At 35.8% G+C, this 18296-nt stretch overlaps 1 protein-coding gene across 15 annotated transcripts in view; it reads left to right on the top strand.

Annotated features, from left to right (window-relative positions):
- Positions 1 to 18044, top strand: part of LOC5573135 (nuclear pore complex protein DDB_G0274915) — a 135419-nt gene extending 117375 nt beyond the window's left edge. For 13 of the 15 annotated variants that reach the window (XM_021847555.1, XM_021847566.1, XM_021847567.1 and 10 more), the window contains one exon: positions 16760 to 18044. In XM_021847555.1, coding sequence (XP_021703247.1) covers positions 16760 to 17173 — 414 coding nt within the window. In that variant the 3' untranslated portion in view covers positions 17174 to 18044. The remainder of the gene's footprint in view (positions 1 to 16759) is intronic. The other 2 variants (XM_021847561.1, XM_021847569.1) reach the window with 1 other exon arrangement.
- The last annotated feature ends 252 nt before the right edge of the window (positions 18045 to 18296 follow it).

The following is an 18296-nucleotide window of genomic DNA, read 5'->3' as shown; positions in this document are numbered from 1 at the left end:
TTCTACTGTTCTCAATCTTTCGTTACAATAATGGAACACACTCTTTGAGACAAGTGATTTTCCATTAAAGGCTCTGTTTTAGAAATACAGCTATCCTTCGATGTAGGACGTACTAAATCTACGCGGTTTCCACGTGAAATGTTAGCTTATAAGATTTCCCTTAATTGGTTCCAACATGAAATATTTTCTTAACCTTATTGCATAAAACGTCCATGTGTTCAACAAAATTTATCAACGGTTCACTGTGACTGAAATTTAATGAGTTCAGTAAATGCAAAACTTGAGCTTCTTTGTAACTCGTTATCCAAATGTCATCCAATACGGACTACCAGAAGCTGAGTTACAGATCTCCAATCTTGGACATTTCGTATCGAAAAACAGCATTTGGTTACAAACTATTGTTACTGACTGTATCTCAGAATCCTAACTAAAAAAACTATATGGCGTAAATTTTATGGTAAGCAAAACACTCGATGTAAAAAAGGAAATTACGTAAAAATATCAAAAAATTTATCTATATGATTTAACGCTGAATTTGCATGAAATATTTTTTTTCACGAAGAAAACAAAAATATGCTAGAGGTAGGCTGCCCATACTCGCAATACAGTCCCATTAGGAAAATCATCATGTCGAGAAAAACGCGTCTAAACATAATTGTAAAATTTTTCGTTTCGCCACTGTTGGTAGTAGTCAATCCTGGTAGAATTACTCAACACATTATGATCGAAATATGCACAAATCTTTAACTACTGAAATAAAGTTGAAACGGTAGTTTTTTATGTCCTAATCCAAAATACTAGCAAATGGGACTCGATATCCAAGTATTTCGCTCGTCTAACACAAATATACCCGCATATCAGTCCCATTACTTAAGACTCGCTTACTTTGTTATCGTGCTCCTTGACACATTTATTTTCATGTTTACGATGGATTCCGAACCCAATTACTTTTGCAGTTGTTAGTATTCGCATATTTAAAGTGTAGTAATGTCCCTCAATGCTCAAAAAATAGTGATGACAGTGATAGTGATGTACAATTTCTTGGCTAAGATTTGACTGTTGCGCCGGCCAAAATTAAAAGTTCAATGCAACCACCTGCAGTATAACATTTGGATGTCGGTGTAGGATTTGAAACAGACCAAAGTAAAACTTAAAGCAAGGTTTGGCCTACAAGCTGATGGCGGTTCCATTGATTTGAACAATCCTGCTGTGTGTCTAAAACATTCTAATTTCTCGATATTGCATGGCGCAAACACTCAGTTTTACCATGAAAACCTTGTCAATGATATCAGTGGCGATGTGTGCAGATCTGCGCTGGCCCAAAAAGCCTTCACTTTCCCTCTATCAATGGAAGATGAGACTACCGAAGATTAATCTGAAGGACAATAGAAGAACAACGTAAGCATTGATTCAGGGAAGCGATTATATTCAATACTCTAAGAAGGCTTCATAAGGTTCTAAAACAATTCGCTACAGAAGGCATTCTGGGAAAACTTTCATGTAAAATATCAAGTTTTTCTCAAATAAAAATTATGAAAACCACTGTAAATTGTACGATTTCTTCTTCTTACAAATTGAATACCATTGTAGAAAATTAAATAAATCATAATAGAAATGAGTTTGCTTCAATTTCGTCGAATTCAACTGATGGGACTGTTATGCGAGTACTTTCAATATGGGACGCACATGAATTGGTATTTTTTTCGCACTTTGTCCATACAAATGTACAATTTTGAGAGAGATTTTGAAAACTACACTATAAATGAAGGCTATTCATGAAGCTAAATCAAAAGTGATAAAAATTCAAATGGGACTGTTATGCGAGTATGGGCAGTAGGTATGTTATATGTACAGTGTCAATTTTTTTTAACCCTGATTCAATCCAATCCATTTTATTGAAGAGATTAACAACCTTTGGCTAGTTCTAGAATAAATAAGGCTTTTCAGTATTGACAACATTCGAAAACAGTATTTAATTTTGTCCAAACTTTCAGTCACATATGCATTAGGGCGTGGCTTGTTTTTCGAAAGTTCTCAAAATCAAACATTCGTGTGCTCTACTGACATTTACAGAGAAACTTCAAAGTTTGAGTCAACAAATATTAAGATATAGAGGTGGCACAAGGGACTTGAAGATGAATTTTTTAGTTACAAAATATAACCTTCAGTGAAGTCTTCATAGCTTTGTTATTGTTTAACCCCTTTTTTTTGCATCATAAAAAGTTTGTCTAAAATTAAAACTATGCTATGTTAAAAGTAATTTCCTCTATTTGTTTCCTTATTTTACTAAAAATTAATCTTTGTTTGACCATAAATTCATTGATTCTCGTTCGATTCACTGTTTTTACATCACATTCAACAAAAAAACTGTTCAAATCTCGTTAAGAAACATAATAATAATAATAATAATAATAATAATAATAATAATAATGATAATAATAATAACAATAATAATAAAAACTGTTTTCACTAAGTCATTCAACAAAAACTATTTAAACATAGTCATTCTATTTTTTATTTTTAAGTGGGTCTTGCGAAGAAAAACAATACCAATATACAACCGTAGTTTATGAAGCAACATGCTATAACTACGAGTTGAACAGTGCATACATATATTTAATAATAAATTCAAAAATTATTTTGTTTTAAAACTTATTATAAATTTTTGCCAAGACCTTTTAAAATGTCTACAAATAAGAAAAATCAGTTCGGCTTTGATATTAAGGTTTCATTACATATGATCAAACAAAGTTGTTTTTTTAGTAAAATGAGTAAACTTTTAGAGAAAACTACTTCTACCTTAAATTACCTCAATTTGATGTTCTACATACTTTTCATAAATTTAAACTTGAGGAGGATGATGCTCGAAGCTTCAAAAATGGTTGAAAAATAACAAAGCTATGGACTTCACTGAAGGTCAAACTTTATATTCTAAAAATTCATCCGGAGCGAATAAAAAAATCGATGCTCCGGATAATCGAGCCCGACCTGTATAATAGGAATAGGTGTTACCGCGATCCTACACTTTTTAATTGTGATATAAACTCCGAAGAGCACACGAAATTTGGGGTTTGAAAACTTTCCAAAGATAAGCTGCAACCTGGAATACAATACGTGGCAATATAAAGAATGCGTCAGCCGTTTTTCTACACAAAATGGTCAAGTTTGCGAGCTTACTTCTCGGCTTCTAATGCTCCGATTGACCGAAAATTTTCACCGCAGCTTGAAGATAACATGAACATTTCTCAACTGGAATTACACAGCTTTTCATGGATCGGTTTTCAAATTACCGCAAAACTTAAGTTTCGACAAAAATGATCAACATTTTATTTTATTATACAAATAAAAATGTAATGGTGTTTGTGTGTCACGAAACCTTTGAGAACGCGTCAACTGATTAGCCTTTTTCTTCCACTGTTGGACTCGACGGGGGATGCGATGTGTTTGTGAATTATATCTTTTGTTAAAAAGAAAAAAAAGGGACATTTTCTATGGTATTTTTGCATGCTCTATTTCACAGCCTACTGCTTGGCAAAACAACGTTTGCCGGGCAATTTTAAGCGAGACTGAAACATTTCGTATTCTTGCATTCAACATTCGCCAATATTGCATGCTGTTTTCATCTTGAAAGTGAAATTGCAACCAAGATTGCTCTGTTTACAATTAGTCACAAATATTGAACATAAAAGAAACAACGTTTCGGTCAGTTTATGTGTGTTAACACGCTGGCCCGATTTTTTTGCCATCATTGTTGACAAGGGAAGGTCACGATTGTGTTACACGGGGTTTTAAACCGGACTTTTTTTTGTTAGATTCTACATTTCGAAATATGAAAAACCCTAAAGCCTTTCGGGTGATGGTGTAGCCAGGAGGGGCTGTAAAAGGGGCTATTTTGTACGTATATTATATTATTAAGCTAATTGGAAAGTTGACAAAAATATTTTTTTTTGTTTTTATTGTGATGGTAGAGAACATAATTGACATTAATGTATGTTTAAAATGTATTTTTCCATGCCTTAGGCGCAATCGGGATGGGTTTCTTGTTGGTATACTATTCTAATAAAATCAAATTCGTTTTGGTGTCCATATTCCATGTTAGTTGCGTCAAAAATACATTACAAACATACATTAATGTCAATTCTGTTCATTACTATCGTAATAAATACTGACAAAAATCTTTTTGACAAATTTTCAATTGACCTGATAATACTATATTCGTACAAAATCGACCCTTTCAGAGCCCCTCCTGGCTACACCACTGGTCTATCACCCGAAAGGCTTTGGGGTTTTACATATTTCGACATGTAGAATCTAACAAAAATAGTCCGGTTGAAAACCCCGTGTAACACCATCGTGATCTTCCCTTGTGAGAATCGCCCTAGTAACCAGTAAGCACGATAATGCGGCACGGTAACAGCATTATATGCGCGTATAGGATAATCATTTGATGCATGCCAGTTTTATATAAACATATAATGCTATTATAATGCCAGAAAAGGCGAAATAGCGTGCCTTTATAGTGCAAAGATATAACCGTGCTTCTCTGCACCACTAATGCTGATATAAGACCACGTGAGAAACGTCAGTTGTTTTCGCCAGGTTTTTAGGGCGAATATTTTGTGCTTTCGCGTACGCAGCCAGTGAGCTTTCGTATATGCGGCCAAGCAACTGGTACACGAGGTAAATAAATGAATGAATGAAAACGGAAACCTCTAATAGTATGCAAAAAATGTAATAAAATGATACAGATAGTACTTCTCCGTATCAGACTTATCTTTTGGTGGTTTTCATCCTTTTGAGGACTTGCAATTGCCACATTTTGATCCTCGTTTTATGATGATGAAATTCCTCATTTTGCGTCTCGAACCTGCGACATCCGTATTGTTGAGTTGTTGAAGTCCTGCTCCTTTGCTCCTACGGCCACATAAGATGAATAGTATTGGAAAAAAGTGACCAATTTAAACCATCACCTTTCCCCGACATAAAACCTGCAATTGGAGTAGTGAGAAGAATTATGTTTGACTCCCTCTTACCACTATATGGAAACACAAAGCACGTGGTATATCTGTCAAAACACTGGATGGCATTTAAACATGCCCTGTATTCGAATATAAAGCCAATATAGTGCTCAATTATTGCCTGTATGCATCAGGCTTAGAAGCATTAATGATGCTGTAATAGGGTTTCTATGCAGCGGAAGTGCTGTTATAAGGTGTGTAAGCATTTGTAGTGCTATCATAATGCATGTACGCATCTATGATGCTGATTAAGGGCTTATTATTAGTGTTTATGGTTACTTGGGCGGGCGGATCACAAAATTTTCCCACCACCCGCTTGTCGTTTGCAAGTAAATTATTTCGGAACTAGCTTTGCGGCCGGATATTTCAAAATTTCTACCAGTTAGAGGGGTTCTGTCTTCAGGAGAGTTGTACAGGGTGCTCGCTTCCTTATGGTATATGCCATGATACAAACTTTCACTACTACGTGGCGCTAGTGTGCAAAGCACTTCCGGTGAAATATCATTCAAGGATATCTCGGAATCTACACGAGATTGAAAATTCCTGTCTTCATGACAGTTTGTTTCTTGAGTGGGATATCTCAGAATTCAAAAGAAATATTAAATACCTGTCTTCGAGAAATTTGATCAGTGTGATCATAATTTCTCCAAAAAACATCGACTACGTGGCGCTAGTGTACGTATATACTTCTGATTTCTTTCTATTGAGGGAAGTGGTTGAATGCTAGAGTACATGGCTTTCAATCGTAAGGTTCTTGGTATGAATCCCGCTAAGGCATTTTTTTTTTATTTTGCCGATCGTAAACGGATGCGCGAGTCATGATTTTAGGCAATTGATTCGTGATTTCGTGCAATCAGTAATACAACTATTACGGGTTACGCAATCTGACTCATGATATCATGAGTACAAATCATGGTGTAATTGCTTAAGATGAAAACACACTGGAATATTATCATTCATAATCTTGCTTTTGGATTCTAATGTTTACACGTGTGTACATTTAAAGCCACTGAAATCTCAGATATTGGGTTCTCAACGGATCGTTTATTGAGATCGTTGAAATAATTTCAATGTGTACGAGGGAATTTTTTTTGGTACTTTCCTTTCATTGCATTTATATATCTTTTGCAGTGTACCCAAAATATAAGGCTCAGGCATATGAAAAATCATGGACAACAATCATTTTCAAATTTCAAGAATAAGTTGTTCTTCGATCAGGAAATCCAAAATTGGCATAATTTATTTTTTTTAACTTTCGGAATTTCTGTATGTATTGCTCAAAAAATACCTCCAGAAAATCCTCCTATAATTCCCTTAGGAATCCTTCAGGAAATCCCTCTGGGATTCCTTGAGAAATTCTCCCTATGTTATTTTTAGGAATTCCTTCTTGTATTCATCCAGTATCCAAAGATTTCAACAGAATTACCCTAATATTTCTAATTAGAAAATTCTTTTGGAATTCTCCCAAGTATTTTTTCCAGATATCATGTACTGAATGCTTCCAGATTTCTTCCTGAGATTCCTACAAAAATGTTTTCAGAGATACCTGCAGTAATTCCTATTAACATATACTAAGAAAACATTCGAAAAAAAGTCTTCAGGATTCCGAGACATTCTTTTTCGATGTCACACCGGAAGTTTTTACGAACACTAGCGCCACGTAGTGGATGAATGCGAATCTTTGCTGGGTCGCTGTCGCCGTAAACAATTGCTTTGATTTAGGAGAGCCTTAAATGGTCGATGTTTTAAAATACCCGGCCGCAATGTTACTTCTGGAAAAAACAACTCGCATGCAACACTTACATATGACAAGCGGGAGGTGAGCAATTTTTTTGGACGGTCTTGATCCGGCCGGTTCTCAGCCATGATATGATGGATACAATTTTAATCGGTCCTCACTAAATGCATCTAGGATAGTAAGCGCTTGCAATGGTGAAAAATATGAAAATTGATTGATTATCAGCTAACAAATCGTCGTGCAAAGGTTACCGTTCACATTTTTTGACCACTCGGTACTTTACGTTACAAATACCCCCGTTGGTATAAGCAGTGTTTATATTTATTGAGCTTTGAGTGTAAAATCATGTTGAGGGAGTCGTTTCGATTGCAACATTTTTCAAGAGTGAACATTTTGCGCTGTTTTGCTTAAAAAGTTGGATGTGATTTATCATTGAATATTCCACTTCTAATGCCTTTACACCATTGACACCAATATTTCACGACGTATTATTATTTTTTTAGGATATAGCAGTATGTGATTTTTTTCAAGACTGAAAAGTCAACTTAACGCTAGATACTACTGCAGCAAAAAAAACAAAAACTCAGGCTGGTTGACTGACTCTTCTTCTAAAAATCCTGATTACTTACTGATTGAACGAAAAATAATGTAAACTGCCTCATTGCAGTCAGGAATGCTTACAATCTTTAATGAAACTGAAACATTTCACGATATTGTATTCAACATTCGCCAATATTGCATGCTTTGTTGCAACTTAAATGAGAATTTGCAAACAAGAATGCTCGGTATAGACGGTTCTACGCTGAAAAATCTGTCAAAAATGACGCACATGGATGGATCGACGGCTCGGACATTCCATGTGCAGTATTTATGATAGAATTTTCAGCGTAAGGTCATGTAAACTGTGCGGATTCGCTTGCAACATTTTTTGAGAGAAGTGCGTACAATTTTGAAGATTTTGTTAGCAATGTTGGGTATAATAGCTGGGTTTGTAGGATTTATCATTGAATAATACATTACTAATGGCTTTACATGATTGAAGCAAGAATTACGTGAAGTGTAATTCTGAGAAAAAAAATGGGTGCTCCTTTGAATGAGGGTTACAAGGAAGGTTCCTTGCCTAGTACATGGAGAGCAAAATGTATTACCAAATTACCTATACAGATGATAATTCTGATATCCACACATAATGTAAATATCAGAATGTGTAAATTTATTTAACATTCCATTTGATATAACATAAAATATATCGTAGCATGCAATATTGTACACAGGCTCTTTACCGAGGCAGACCTGTAATTTTAAAATTTAATGGAAAAAAATGGCGGAATTGATGAAGTTTATATTGTGTAATAATTTTTAACTGTGTAAATTTATTAAATTTTTTGGATACATCAACAATTTTTGATTTGACCCATCTGGTGGCATTGGCGTGTAAAGATATATCAAATGGAATATTCAATCAATATTCCTACAAATACGGCTATTATATCCAACATTGCCAACAAAATCCTAAATATTGCACGTTAAATATCTTTTCTTAAGGAATGTTGCAAAAAAAAAACAACTCCCTTATTATGATTAAACACTGAAAATCCTATAATATATGATGCAAATAAAATGACTTTTCAGCGTTTATAGTAAGTCGCTAAATGTTGAACTGCCTTAGTTATCGCTGATTGTTGTACAAATCATAAGAAAAGCACGGGATGTCCAACATTTGGCCTAAATTAGACCATTCAACAGAGCATTCTCGTTTGCAATTTCACTTTCAAAATGCAAGAAACCGTGCAATATTAGCGAATATTGGATGCAAGATCATGAACTCTTTCATTTTCACTCAAAATCACGAACGTTCTTGAATGCGATGAGGCATATATAAGTTATATAAGGAAATATTATTCCTTTATTGTCTTGTCTAGTGCCGAGGGAAAGCGTAATAATACGTGAGAGAAAAATAACATGATTTTTCATGTTTCAAATTAAATTGACTTTAAATTCTATTTTTTTCAGTGTAGACCAAAAATGCGCTTTTTCCCAGTATTATCATTGAAAAGAAGGCAATTTTTCAAAAGTCATGCAACACTTTTTTGTAGGGGCCATCATTGCTCGATTTAATTATTTTAAAAAAAAAGGTTTGGTACTTTTTAAAAGATAGTCCAGCTAATTGTAAAAATATGTACATTCAGGTCTCATATCAGTCGCTGCCACTCACTTTACGCCCACCGCAATTTATCAGATACTGCCTTATCGATTCTGATGAAATTTGATAGCTAATCAGCTCATACTATGCCTCACATACGGAAAAAAAACTTCATCCCATAAACAACTGCTGAGAAAATGCCATGAGAGTTAACTGGGTGGCATCGTCTTATAGGACACCTTACTGTATACAAAGAGGCTTACTTAGTCAAAGTCTACACATTTAGAAAGTTTTATTGATCTCTGGAAGGGTTCTGCCAACTCGGAATACGATATGGCGCGAAATGGATCATTACACAGCGTAAAAAGGACCAATTCATGTGTTTAAAGTAAATTTGGGACTGCTGCATCTTATGCCGTGCTCAGAAATGTTTCAGCACCTCACAATTTTGAGGTACAGGTCGTCAAAGTTTTATAAAACATTGGTTTTATTGATGTTTACATGAAATTTAAACTATGATTAAGCTAATTTTCCTGTGATGTAATCCACTGAGCATGCAAAATAGGACTTCAACTTTCATTTCAGATGTACTTTGGTTTAAATTGATGGATTAATAGTAGTTTACGGAACAAGTTGCAGAATGCTGATTTTTAGCGCGAGTCGTAAATTACGACGAGTGCTGTAAAAATCGAGTTCTGCAACGAATTACGTACAACATTTTTTTTCAATTTCCTGTCGTAATAGGCTGATTTCCGTCACGCCAATCTGTCATGAAACGGCCTACTTTCATGTAATGAAAGATGCAGTGCGGGAATAATCATTACGCACCTGAAACTAGTTTTTTTTTTTTTTTTTTTTTTTTTTTTTTTTTTTTTTTTTTTTTTTTTTTTTTTTTCAATTTCTTTATTAGTATCATTCCAAACATTACATTCATTTCTTATATCTAGGTGTTCTGTGTTATTAGACAACACTATCATCCTAATTTGGTAAAAAAAATTTAAGATTTAATTAACATTTTGTTAACAACATATTACATTTCATTTGCCGTAGCAGTTCAGATTTTTACAGGTGAGTTTATTTCACCTGCTTATAAGAGAAAAAAAAAAACACTTTGAATATGCTTTACCTAACTTAACCTAAACATATAACGCATTAATCGTGGCAATAGAAGATTGTAACGATTTTTGCCTGAAATTATTTATTATTTTATTTGACATTTGTTCCAATGTTTCAACATTCGATATTCTATGTAACTCATTGGTACTATACCAGGGAGGAAGCCTCAGAATCATTTTCAAAATTTTATTTTGAATTCTCTGCAGAGCTTTCTTCCTGGTATTACAACAGCTAGTCCATATTGGTACAGCATACAACATGGCTGGCCTGAAAATTTGTTTGAATATCAAAAGCTTGTTCTTAAGACAAAGTTTTGATTTTCTATTAATAAGGGGATAGAGACATTTTACATATTTATTACATTTGGCTTGAATGCCCTCAATGTGATTTTTGAAAGTTAAATTCTTATCTAGTATGAGCCCTAGATACTTAACTTCATCTGACCAATTTATTGGAACCCCTCTCATCGTGACAACATGTCTACTTGAAGGTTTCAAATAAAGAGCTTTTGGTTTATGTGGGAATATTATTAGTTGAGTTTTGGAAGCATTAGGAGAAATCTTCCATTTTTGCAAGTATGAAGAAAAAATATACAAACTTTTTTGCAATCGACTACAGATGACACTCAGGCTTCGTCCTTTGGCGGAGAGGCCTGTGTCATCCGCAAACAAAGATTTTTGACATCCCTGAGGTAACTCAGGTAAGTCAGATGTGAAAATATGTGATTGAGAATATTTTCGAACTCCTGAGTAACTTGATTTTCAATTGGACTAGTGAGTCCTAAATTAAAATTGTGCGCACTTTCAAACTGCATAGCAAGTTTTTGAGCTTTTTCGCAATTAGTTAGTAATAATTTGTTTTCGTCTTTCAATGCCGGTATTGGCTTCTGAGGTTTTTTCAAGATTTTAGATAATTTCCAAAAGGGCTTAGAGCCAGGGTCCAATTGAGAAATTTTATTTTCAAAATTTTTGTTTCTTAACTGAGCAAAACGTTTCTTGATTTCTTTCTGCAAATCCTGCCATACAATTTTCATAGCAGGATCGCGAGTGCGTTGAAATTGCCTTCTCCTCACGTTTTTAAGACGGATCAAAAGTTTAAGATCATCGTCTATAATCACGGATTCAAATTTTACTTCACGTTTTGGAATTGCAATGCTCCGGGCTTCAACAATGGGATTTGTTAAAGTTTCAAGAGCATTGTCAATATCAAGTTTAGTTTCTAAAGAAATGTTAACATCAAGATTAGAGTCAACATAAGTTTTATATATATTCCAGTCGGCTTGTAAATAATTGAAAGTGGAGCTGATAGGATTGAGAATCGCTTCTTGGGATATTTGAAATGTAACAGGGACATGATCAGAACCAAAATCAGCATGAGTAATCAGTTGGCTACAAAGATGACTAGAGTCGGTTAAGACCAAATCAATCGTAGATGGATTTCTAGAAGAGGAAAAACATGTAGGGCTATCAGGGTATTGAATTGAGAAATATCCTGAAGAGCACTCATCAAATAAAATTCTGCCGTTGGAATTACTTTGAGAATTATTCCATGACCGATGTTTGGCATTAAAGTCACCAATGACAAAAAATTTTGACTTATTGCGAGTCAATTTACGCAAGTCAGTTTGGAGCAAATTAACTTGCTGTCCAGAGCATTGAAAAGGCAAATAGGCAGCTATGAAAGTATATTTACCAAACTGTGTTTCAACAGAAACACCTAAAGTTTCAAAAACTTTAGTTTCAAATGATGAAAACAGTTGATGTTTTATACGCCTATGAATGATGATTGCAACTCCCCCACATGCCCCATCAAGTCGATCATTACGATAAACAAAAAAGTTAGGATCTCTTTTGAGTTTAGATCCAGGTTTTAAATACGTTTCGGTAATAACTGCTATATGCACGTTATTAACTGTAAGAAAATTAAACAGCTCATCCTCTTTACCATTCAGAGAACGAGCATTCCAATTTAAAATATTTAAATTATTATTTGGATCCATTAGAAAAACGTAATCCAATAACAATTTGATTTGTAAATTTTACACCTTCTTGGACTGCTTCAGTCATAGTGGTGGCTTTGAACATTGCATCAATCATTAGATTCAATTGTTCAGTTAGAAAATTAAAATCAGAGGCAGACATGTCATGTGATTTCCCATTAGAATTTCCGGTAGACGAAGAAGTGGAGTTACCTGTGGCGGTAGGGTTTTTTCCATTTGATTTGAAACAAGTAGAATCGGTACCCATGGATCGAACAGGGGAGGAGTTTGAATTTCCTGCTACGATATCGGCAAAGGATTTACCGTGGGTAGCTACATTCGAAATTGAAAGATTCAAACGGCTACCCGACGGATTAAAATTAGTTTGTGAATGAGCATGATTATGATCTTCCTGATGGGTATGATTCATGATCAAGCGATCGTTAACTGAAAAATGAGCATTGTTCGATACTCTACCAGGCAAATTCCGGAAACGACCGTTATCGTAACGGATATTATCTTTCATCTGCCTGGCACGAGCCTCAATGACCCTTTTGCGTGAAGGACAATTCCAAAAATTGGACTTATGGTTAGCCCCGCAATTACAGCATATGAATTTGGTAGTATCTTCCTTCACTGGACATACGTCTTTGGCGTGAGAAGAACCTCCGCAAATCATGCATTTAGCATCCATGCGGCAATTTTTTGTACCATGACCCCACTTTTGGCACCGACGGCACTGAGTGGGGTTCTGGTAATTTCCTCCAGGTTTCTGGAAATGTTCCCATGTCACACGGACATCGAACAAAAGTTTTGCTTTTTCTAAAGCTTTAATATTATTTAGTTCTTTTTTGTTAAAGTGAACTAAATAAAATTCTTGAGAAAGCCCTTTCCGAACAATGCCAGATTGGGTTCTCTTTTTCATAATGATTACTTGGACTGGGGAAAATCCAAGCAAATCATTTATTCCATTTTTGATCTCTTCAGGTGACTTATAGTCACTTGAGAGACCTTTCAAGACAACTTTGAACAAACGTTCAGTTTTGTCGTCATAAGTAAAAAATTTGTGCTTCTTCTCTTCAAGATGTTTGAGAAGAAGTTCACGATCTTTAAGAGTTTCCGGCAAAACGCGACAGTCTCCTTTCTTTGCGATTTGGAAGGAAACCTTGATTCCCCTAATGGAGTTCAAGATCTCCTGCCTAAATCCCCCAAATTCGGAACAACTGACCACGATAGGCGGCACTCTTTGCTTCCTCACTTGAATCAAAGAGCCTGGGCTAGAGGCTGCTTCGATTTGGTGTTCGGAAAATTTGTCTAGAGCATCGAACTGATTGCTCATTTCGATACAATTATTCATTTCACCCTTGGAAGAAAGTTCGCATTCCGGGGAAGCGTCCTTTCTTCCATTCTTGCCACGTGTAGTGACAGTTTTAAAACCCACTTTTTTGGAAGGAAGTAGTGAATTCAGAGATTCACCCTTCCGTTTGTTAGTTGTTGATACCATATTTAGTTAATAAACGAGAAAGACGTGACCTTCGAGAGGTTTTTTCCCAAGACGGTGTCCAAGAAGGTTACCACCGCTAGCTTTCGCCAACGGGTCCAACGAAAAATCGAAGGCACGGGTCCAAACAAGGATCGTAAAGGGATCAATAGTAGAAAAAATAGTACTGAAAAGTACTGTTTTAGTAGCTCTGAAAAGTACCGTTTTGAATTTTAGCACTGAAAAGTACTGTTTTTGTAGCATTGAAAAGTACTGTTTTATTGCTTTAGGTAGTTTTTAAGAAAACTTCCAAGAGCAGAGAGAATTCGTGTACGCACAGCACGAAGGTACGATGCGCACTCGCACCTGAAACTAGTGCTGTAATGATTTATTAAGCAACGCTTTCTCATTACGAAACTTTTTTGAGTTGCGTAATGAATCATTATACAATAGTTTTTTAGAAATTGTAAAATATTGCTGAATGCTTTCCGATATTATTTCTGATACCTTCAAGTGGGCTCCTAGGAAATTGCAAAAAATGTTGTACGTAACTCATTGCAGAACTTGATTTTAACAGCACTCGTCGTAATTATAAATTTACGACTCGTGCTGTAAAAATCATCATTCTGCAACTTGTTCCGTAAACTACTTTTGCAATTTCGTAGAAGACACTTTAGGATATCAGAAATTATATCGGAATGCATTCACCATTATTTTACAATTTCTGAAAAATTGTTGTGTAATGTTTCATTGCGTAACTCAAAACAGTTGCGTAATGAGAAAGCGTTGCGTAATGAATCATTACAGCACTAGTTTCAGGTGCGTAATGATTATTCCCGCACTGCATTACTCATTGCAATGAAAGTAGGCCGTTTCATGACAGGTTGGCGTGATGAAAAACAGCCTATTACGATGAGATATTGCAAAAAATTAAATTAAACCGACATTTTCAACATGCTTGCAGTCTCCATATAAAATTCTTCGTTTCTTTTGTATGACAAAATAAAATAAGTTTTGTGCATATAAAATCTTATAAACTTTGTTAAAAGGTAATGTTTAACACTTGAAGATGCAATTTTATTGCAAATTAATAAAACAAAAACTACCATACAAGCTGGTATAATTGCATTTAGCTGTCTGAAATTGTCAAACTCAACGCATTTTCAACAGTCAATATCTAAACAAACTGAACGTGCTATGAAATTTTTGAAAACGGCAATGGATTAAGCAATTCCAAATTTAGTAAATTGTGGTATTTTAGAGCTTGAGATAAAATAGCAACTTCGCAGTGATTATTCGGTTATTTCCTACTGAACGTTCAGTTGTTGGAAATTTGGTAAAATTTCATAGGATTTAGTCTTAGTTTGAGCTTCACAAAACCTGATCTTTGTTGGATTCTAAAATGGCGTTGAACGTAAATTTTCGACATCTAGTCTAGGTCCAAAAATATCCAAATTGCATAAGTTGAAATTTTTACAGCAATCGCCAAGGTGTAAACTTCTCAAAACTGGCATCAAACGTCAATTTTACTGTATTCACTCGGCGTGCCTGTTCTGAAAATAATGATATTACATGAGTTTACAATTATATTTCACTTAAATCTTCCTAAGGCGCCACTGGCTCTTCAACCACCGCAATGTCCCAGTTGTTTTTCTATCGAATCAGCTGAACTTCATCAAGTAAAAAGATATTAGTAGATCAATTATATTATCAATTATATAGGATTTGTGGAAAAGAATTGTGATTAATTTGCCATAACGAAGTTCAAAAGATTATTATATGGAATTTATCTTTAACCATTCTGGCCTACTCTTATGATTCAAATAAATGTTTTGCGGTGATCATTTTTCTTTCTCGTCCACCATCTTGAATTCTATAACTAACGAATTTAACTTAGTCGGTTGAATTTGATTAATAAAAATACTTTCTAAGTGGACTTTCTACTTCTTAAAGGTATCAAAATATTTCATGTTGGAACCAATTAACATTATTCCCATAAACTAAGGGTCTCTAACATCGGGGGATAGCTGTTCAATTTTCCTGCATGCTTTTCAAACTATAGAACGGGAACGAAGCATCGACAATGTGGGTGAAATTTCCACCCAACTGTGCTCGATACAAAACCACGAAACCACGTTCCCAAAAGGCATGGTGTCCATCTCGACATCGCCACTCCAAACGGTAAACATAGGACCTAAACCGTTTGAGTGCCACAAGTTTTCAACGGTAAAATAGAAAAAAAAAATCGACGGTGCTGGATAGTTTCATCCCGTAAGCTCCCAAGAACCATCCAGTGATTGATTATTTTCCTCGCAGGAACACTATAACTGTGGGTGGAGAGGATGCTGGTCTTCTGGCTACTATTATTACTAGTGGTAAATTCAACGACGACTAGGGACAATTTGAAGAGTCGAAACGGAACGCGGACTACCATTAACCGTAATGCCATTAGAAGTTACGTCAGCTGCTGCGACCTTGGAGTGTGGATGCGTCCCGTGGATTGCACGGGGATTTCACAGCCATTTCATAAACCGAATTTACTAGTTTGCTAGGAAACTTTTTCTGTAACATGGAGAAGGGCATTTGGGACAACCAGATAAATGAGTACTTGATTAGTATCTAATGTAATACTTATGTCGAACGGAGTAGTTTAGGTGCTACTTTTGAACTACCTACCTCTCAGTGGATAGCACTGAACTGCGCATATACATGTCATGTTCCCCTAGATTTGGGAATGAAAATGTATTATTTGAAGATAAGTAAAACTCTTTGCAAAGAAATTATGGGTGTTTGATTTTGTTTTCAATACTTTACAAATAGAAGTCTTTCCCTGAATAATCTTTCAAAAATGGGGAGTATTGTAAATATTGCTGTAATATGTTCAAGTAGTAACGATAAAGCCATCTGAAGCTCCTGAAATGTTGCCAACAATCCTGAGACAAAGTCAAAACAAATGTTAGATTGAATCTCACTCTTCGCCACTCTACCAATACGTCTGGCACACCCTTTCTAGCAGAAAATATGTGCGAAACAATCAATTAAATAACAGCAGGTAAAATATGAGTGTGCATTGTGCTTTTAGGCTATTTAAAATGATATGAAATTAAATACTTACTAATGATAAACCGATATATGTTTCAAGCATTACACCTACACTTAAACACTGTCATCCGATTATGCACTGCACAAAATTCGCACTACCAAAGTTTCGCTCTGATATCATTTTCCCGGCTCGCAATTTTCTTTCTTTTCTTTTATTTCCATCGTTCAACTATCCGCCGAGCAGCAGTTCGAAGCGGCACCGGCCATACCCGTTCCGGTGTTCCGTCCTCAGCAGCCCGCCCAGGGCCAGGTTCAAGTATTTGCACAACCAGCACCAGCACAAGCACAACCACAAGCACCCCCACAAACACAAGTCATCTCCTCATCATCTTCGATTGCCGTTGGCGGCTTCGGAAACGGCCAGACCACTCCCAATAACATAATCGATAACTTTTTTATTCCACCCGGCCAGGGCCAGGGAGGATTTGCGGCCAACAACCCGAATGCGAGTCCCATCGTCGGTCTGTTCAACACCATCGGGAACAAGTTAGCAACGACGGCCGATGCCATCGCCGGAATGCTCCGAAAAACGGTGGATGTCCTCGTGACTACGCACCTGCAGGCCCATCAACAGCGAAGATCCGTCCGAAGCAATTAGGAGGTTGGGGCGGCGAATCCCAGAAGCGCAGAAGGAGCGGAACGATGATGTGATTCTTGCCGTTTTAGGCATTAAGAGTGAAACTGCTTGGCAGATTTATATTTTTATATGCTGATTATATGTAACTTATATTCATGAATAATTATAGTACTTAGGATGGACAGAGGTTGGAGGACAGAAGGTCGAATGAACAAAAGGTCAACAGGACAACAATTCAGATGAACAAAAGGTCGTATGGTGAAACGGACAAAACATGATACCTTTTTGTCTCAAATTCCGAATATTCAAGTTTTGTATGTAGATTTCGTTGAAACTTTTTACTGAACTATGTCCATGAATTTGCAGGAAAGGGCGATCTTTTGCATCTCAAGTTTAATGCCTTTATCGCTAATTCAGATCAGTTCGTATGATGTTTTTAAGTCATTAATAGTTTTTACATTCGACCTTTTTCCATTGGATCTATCGTAATTCGAGTTCCTGTCTATTCGACCTTATGCCTTGCGACCCTATGCCACAGATTATTGACAGAAAGTATTCAAAAGTCTCCTCGAATCAGCGGTACAAAGCAGAACAGACGAAGAAAGGATTAGCGAGCGCGCCTTATCGCCAATGGCCCTAGTTGTAGTTCGAAATTGGCTTCTTTTTTCAGAATGGTGATATTGGAGCGGAATTTGTGCTTGAATTTTCTGGGAGGAAAATTAGGCTACAGAAGTGTAGCTGGTTTATCTTTGAGAACTGCTTTCCATAGCAATACTGGGAGAGACTAAACGGAGATAGACAGGGCAGAGCAGGGGATGAGAACGGAGAGCGAAGGAAGCGTTATTATGTAGTCGATAAGTTTTAGTAAAGATTATCCATTTTCAAAGCTCTAGGAGAGATTGTTTCATTTAACAAGATATCCGAAACCCTTGATGGATGCCACTTGTTCTCCTCTGGAACTTGTACGTCGATAGAAGCTTCACTCACAAAATCATTTTTAAATCATCATCGAACCGAAGCGAAAGTCTGAATGGAGTATTAAATCACCACCAAAAACTTTTTCAGATGGAATAATTACTCTTATTCCCAAGAGCATTTATAGTTGGTCGAGTTTTATTAACTATAGTCCAATAAGTTAACTAAA

This window comes from Aedes aegypti, chromosome 2 (assembly GCF_002204515.2).
Source record: "Aedes aegypti strain LVP_AGWG chromosome 2, AaegL5.0 Primary Assembly, whole genome shotgun sequence".
NCBI lineage: Eukaryota > Metazoa > Arthropoda > Insecta > Diptera > Culicidae > Aedes > Aedes aegypti.
The sequence above is the reverse complement of the archived record's forward strand: the minus strand, read 5'-3'. Positions and strand labels throughout refer to the sequence as shown.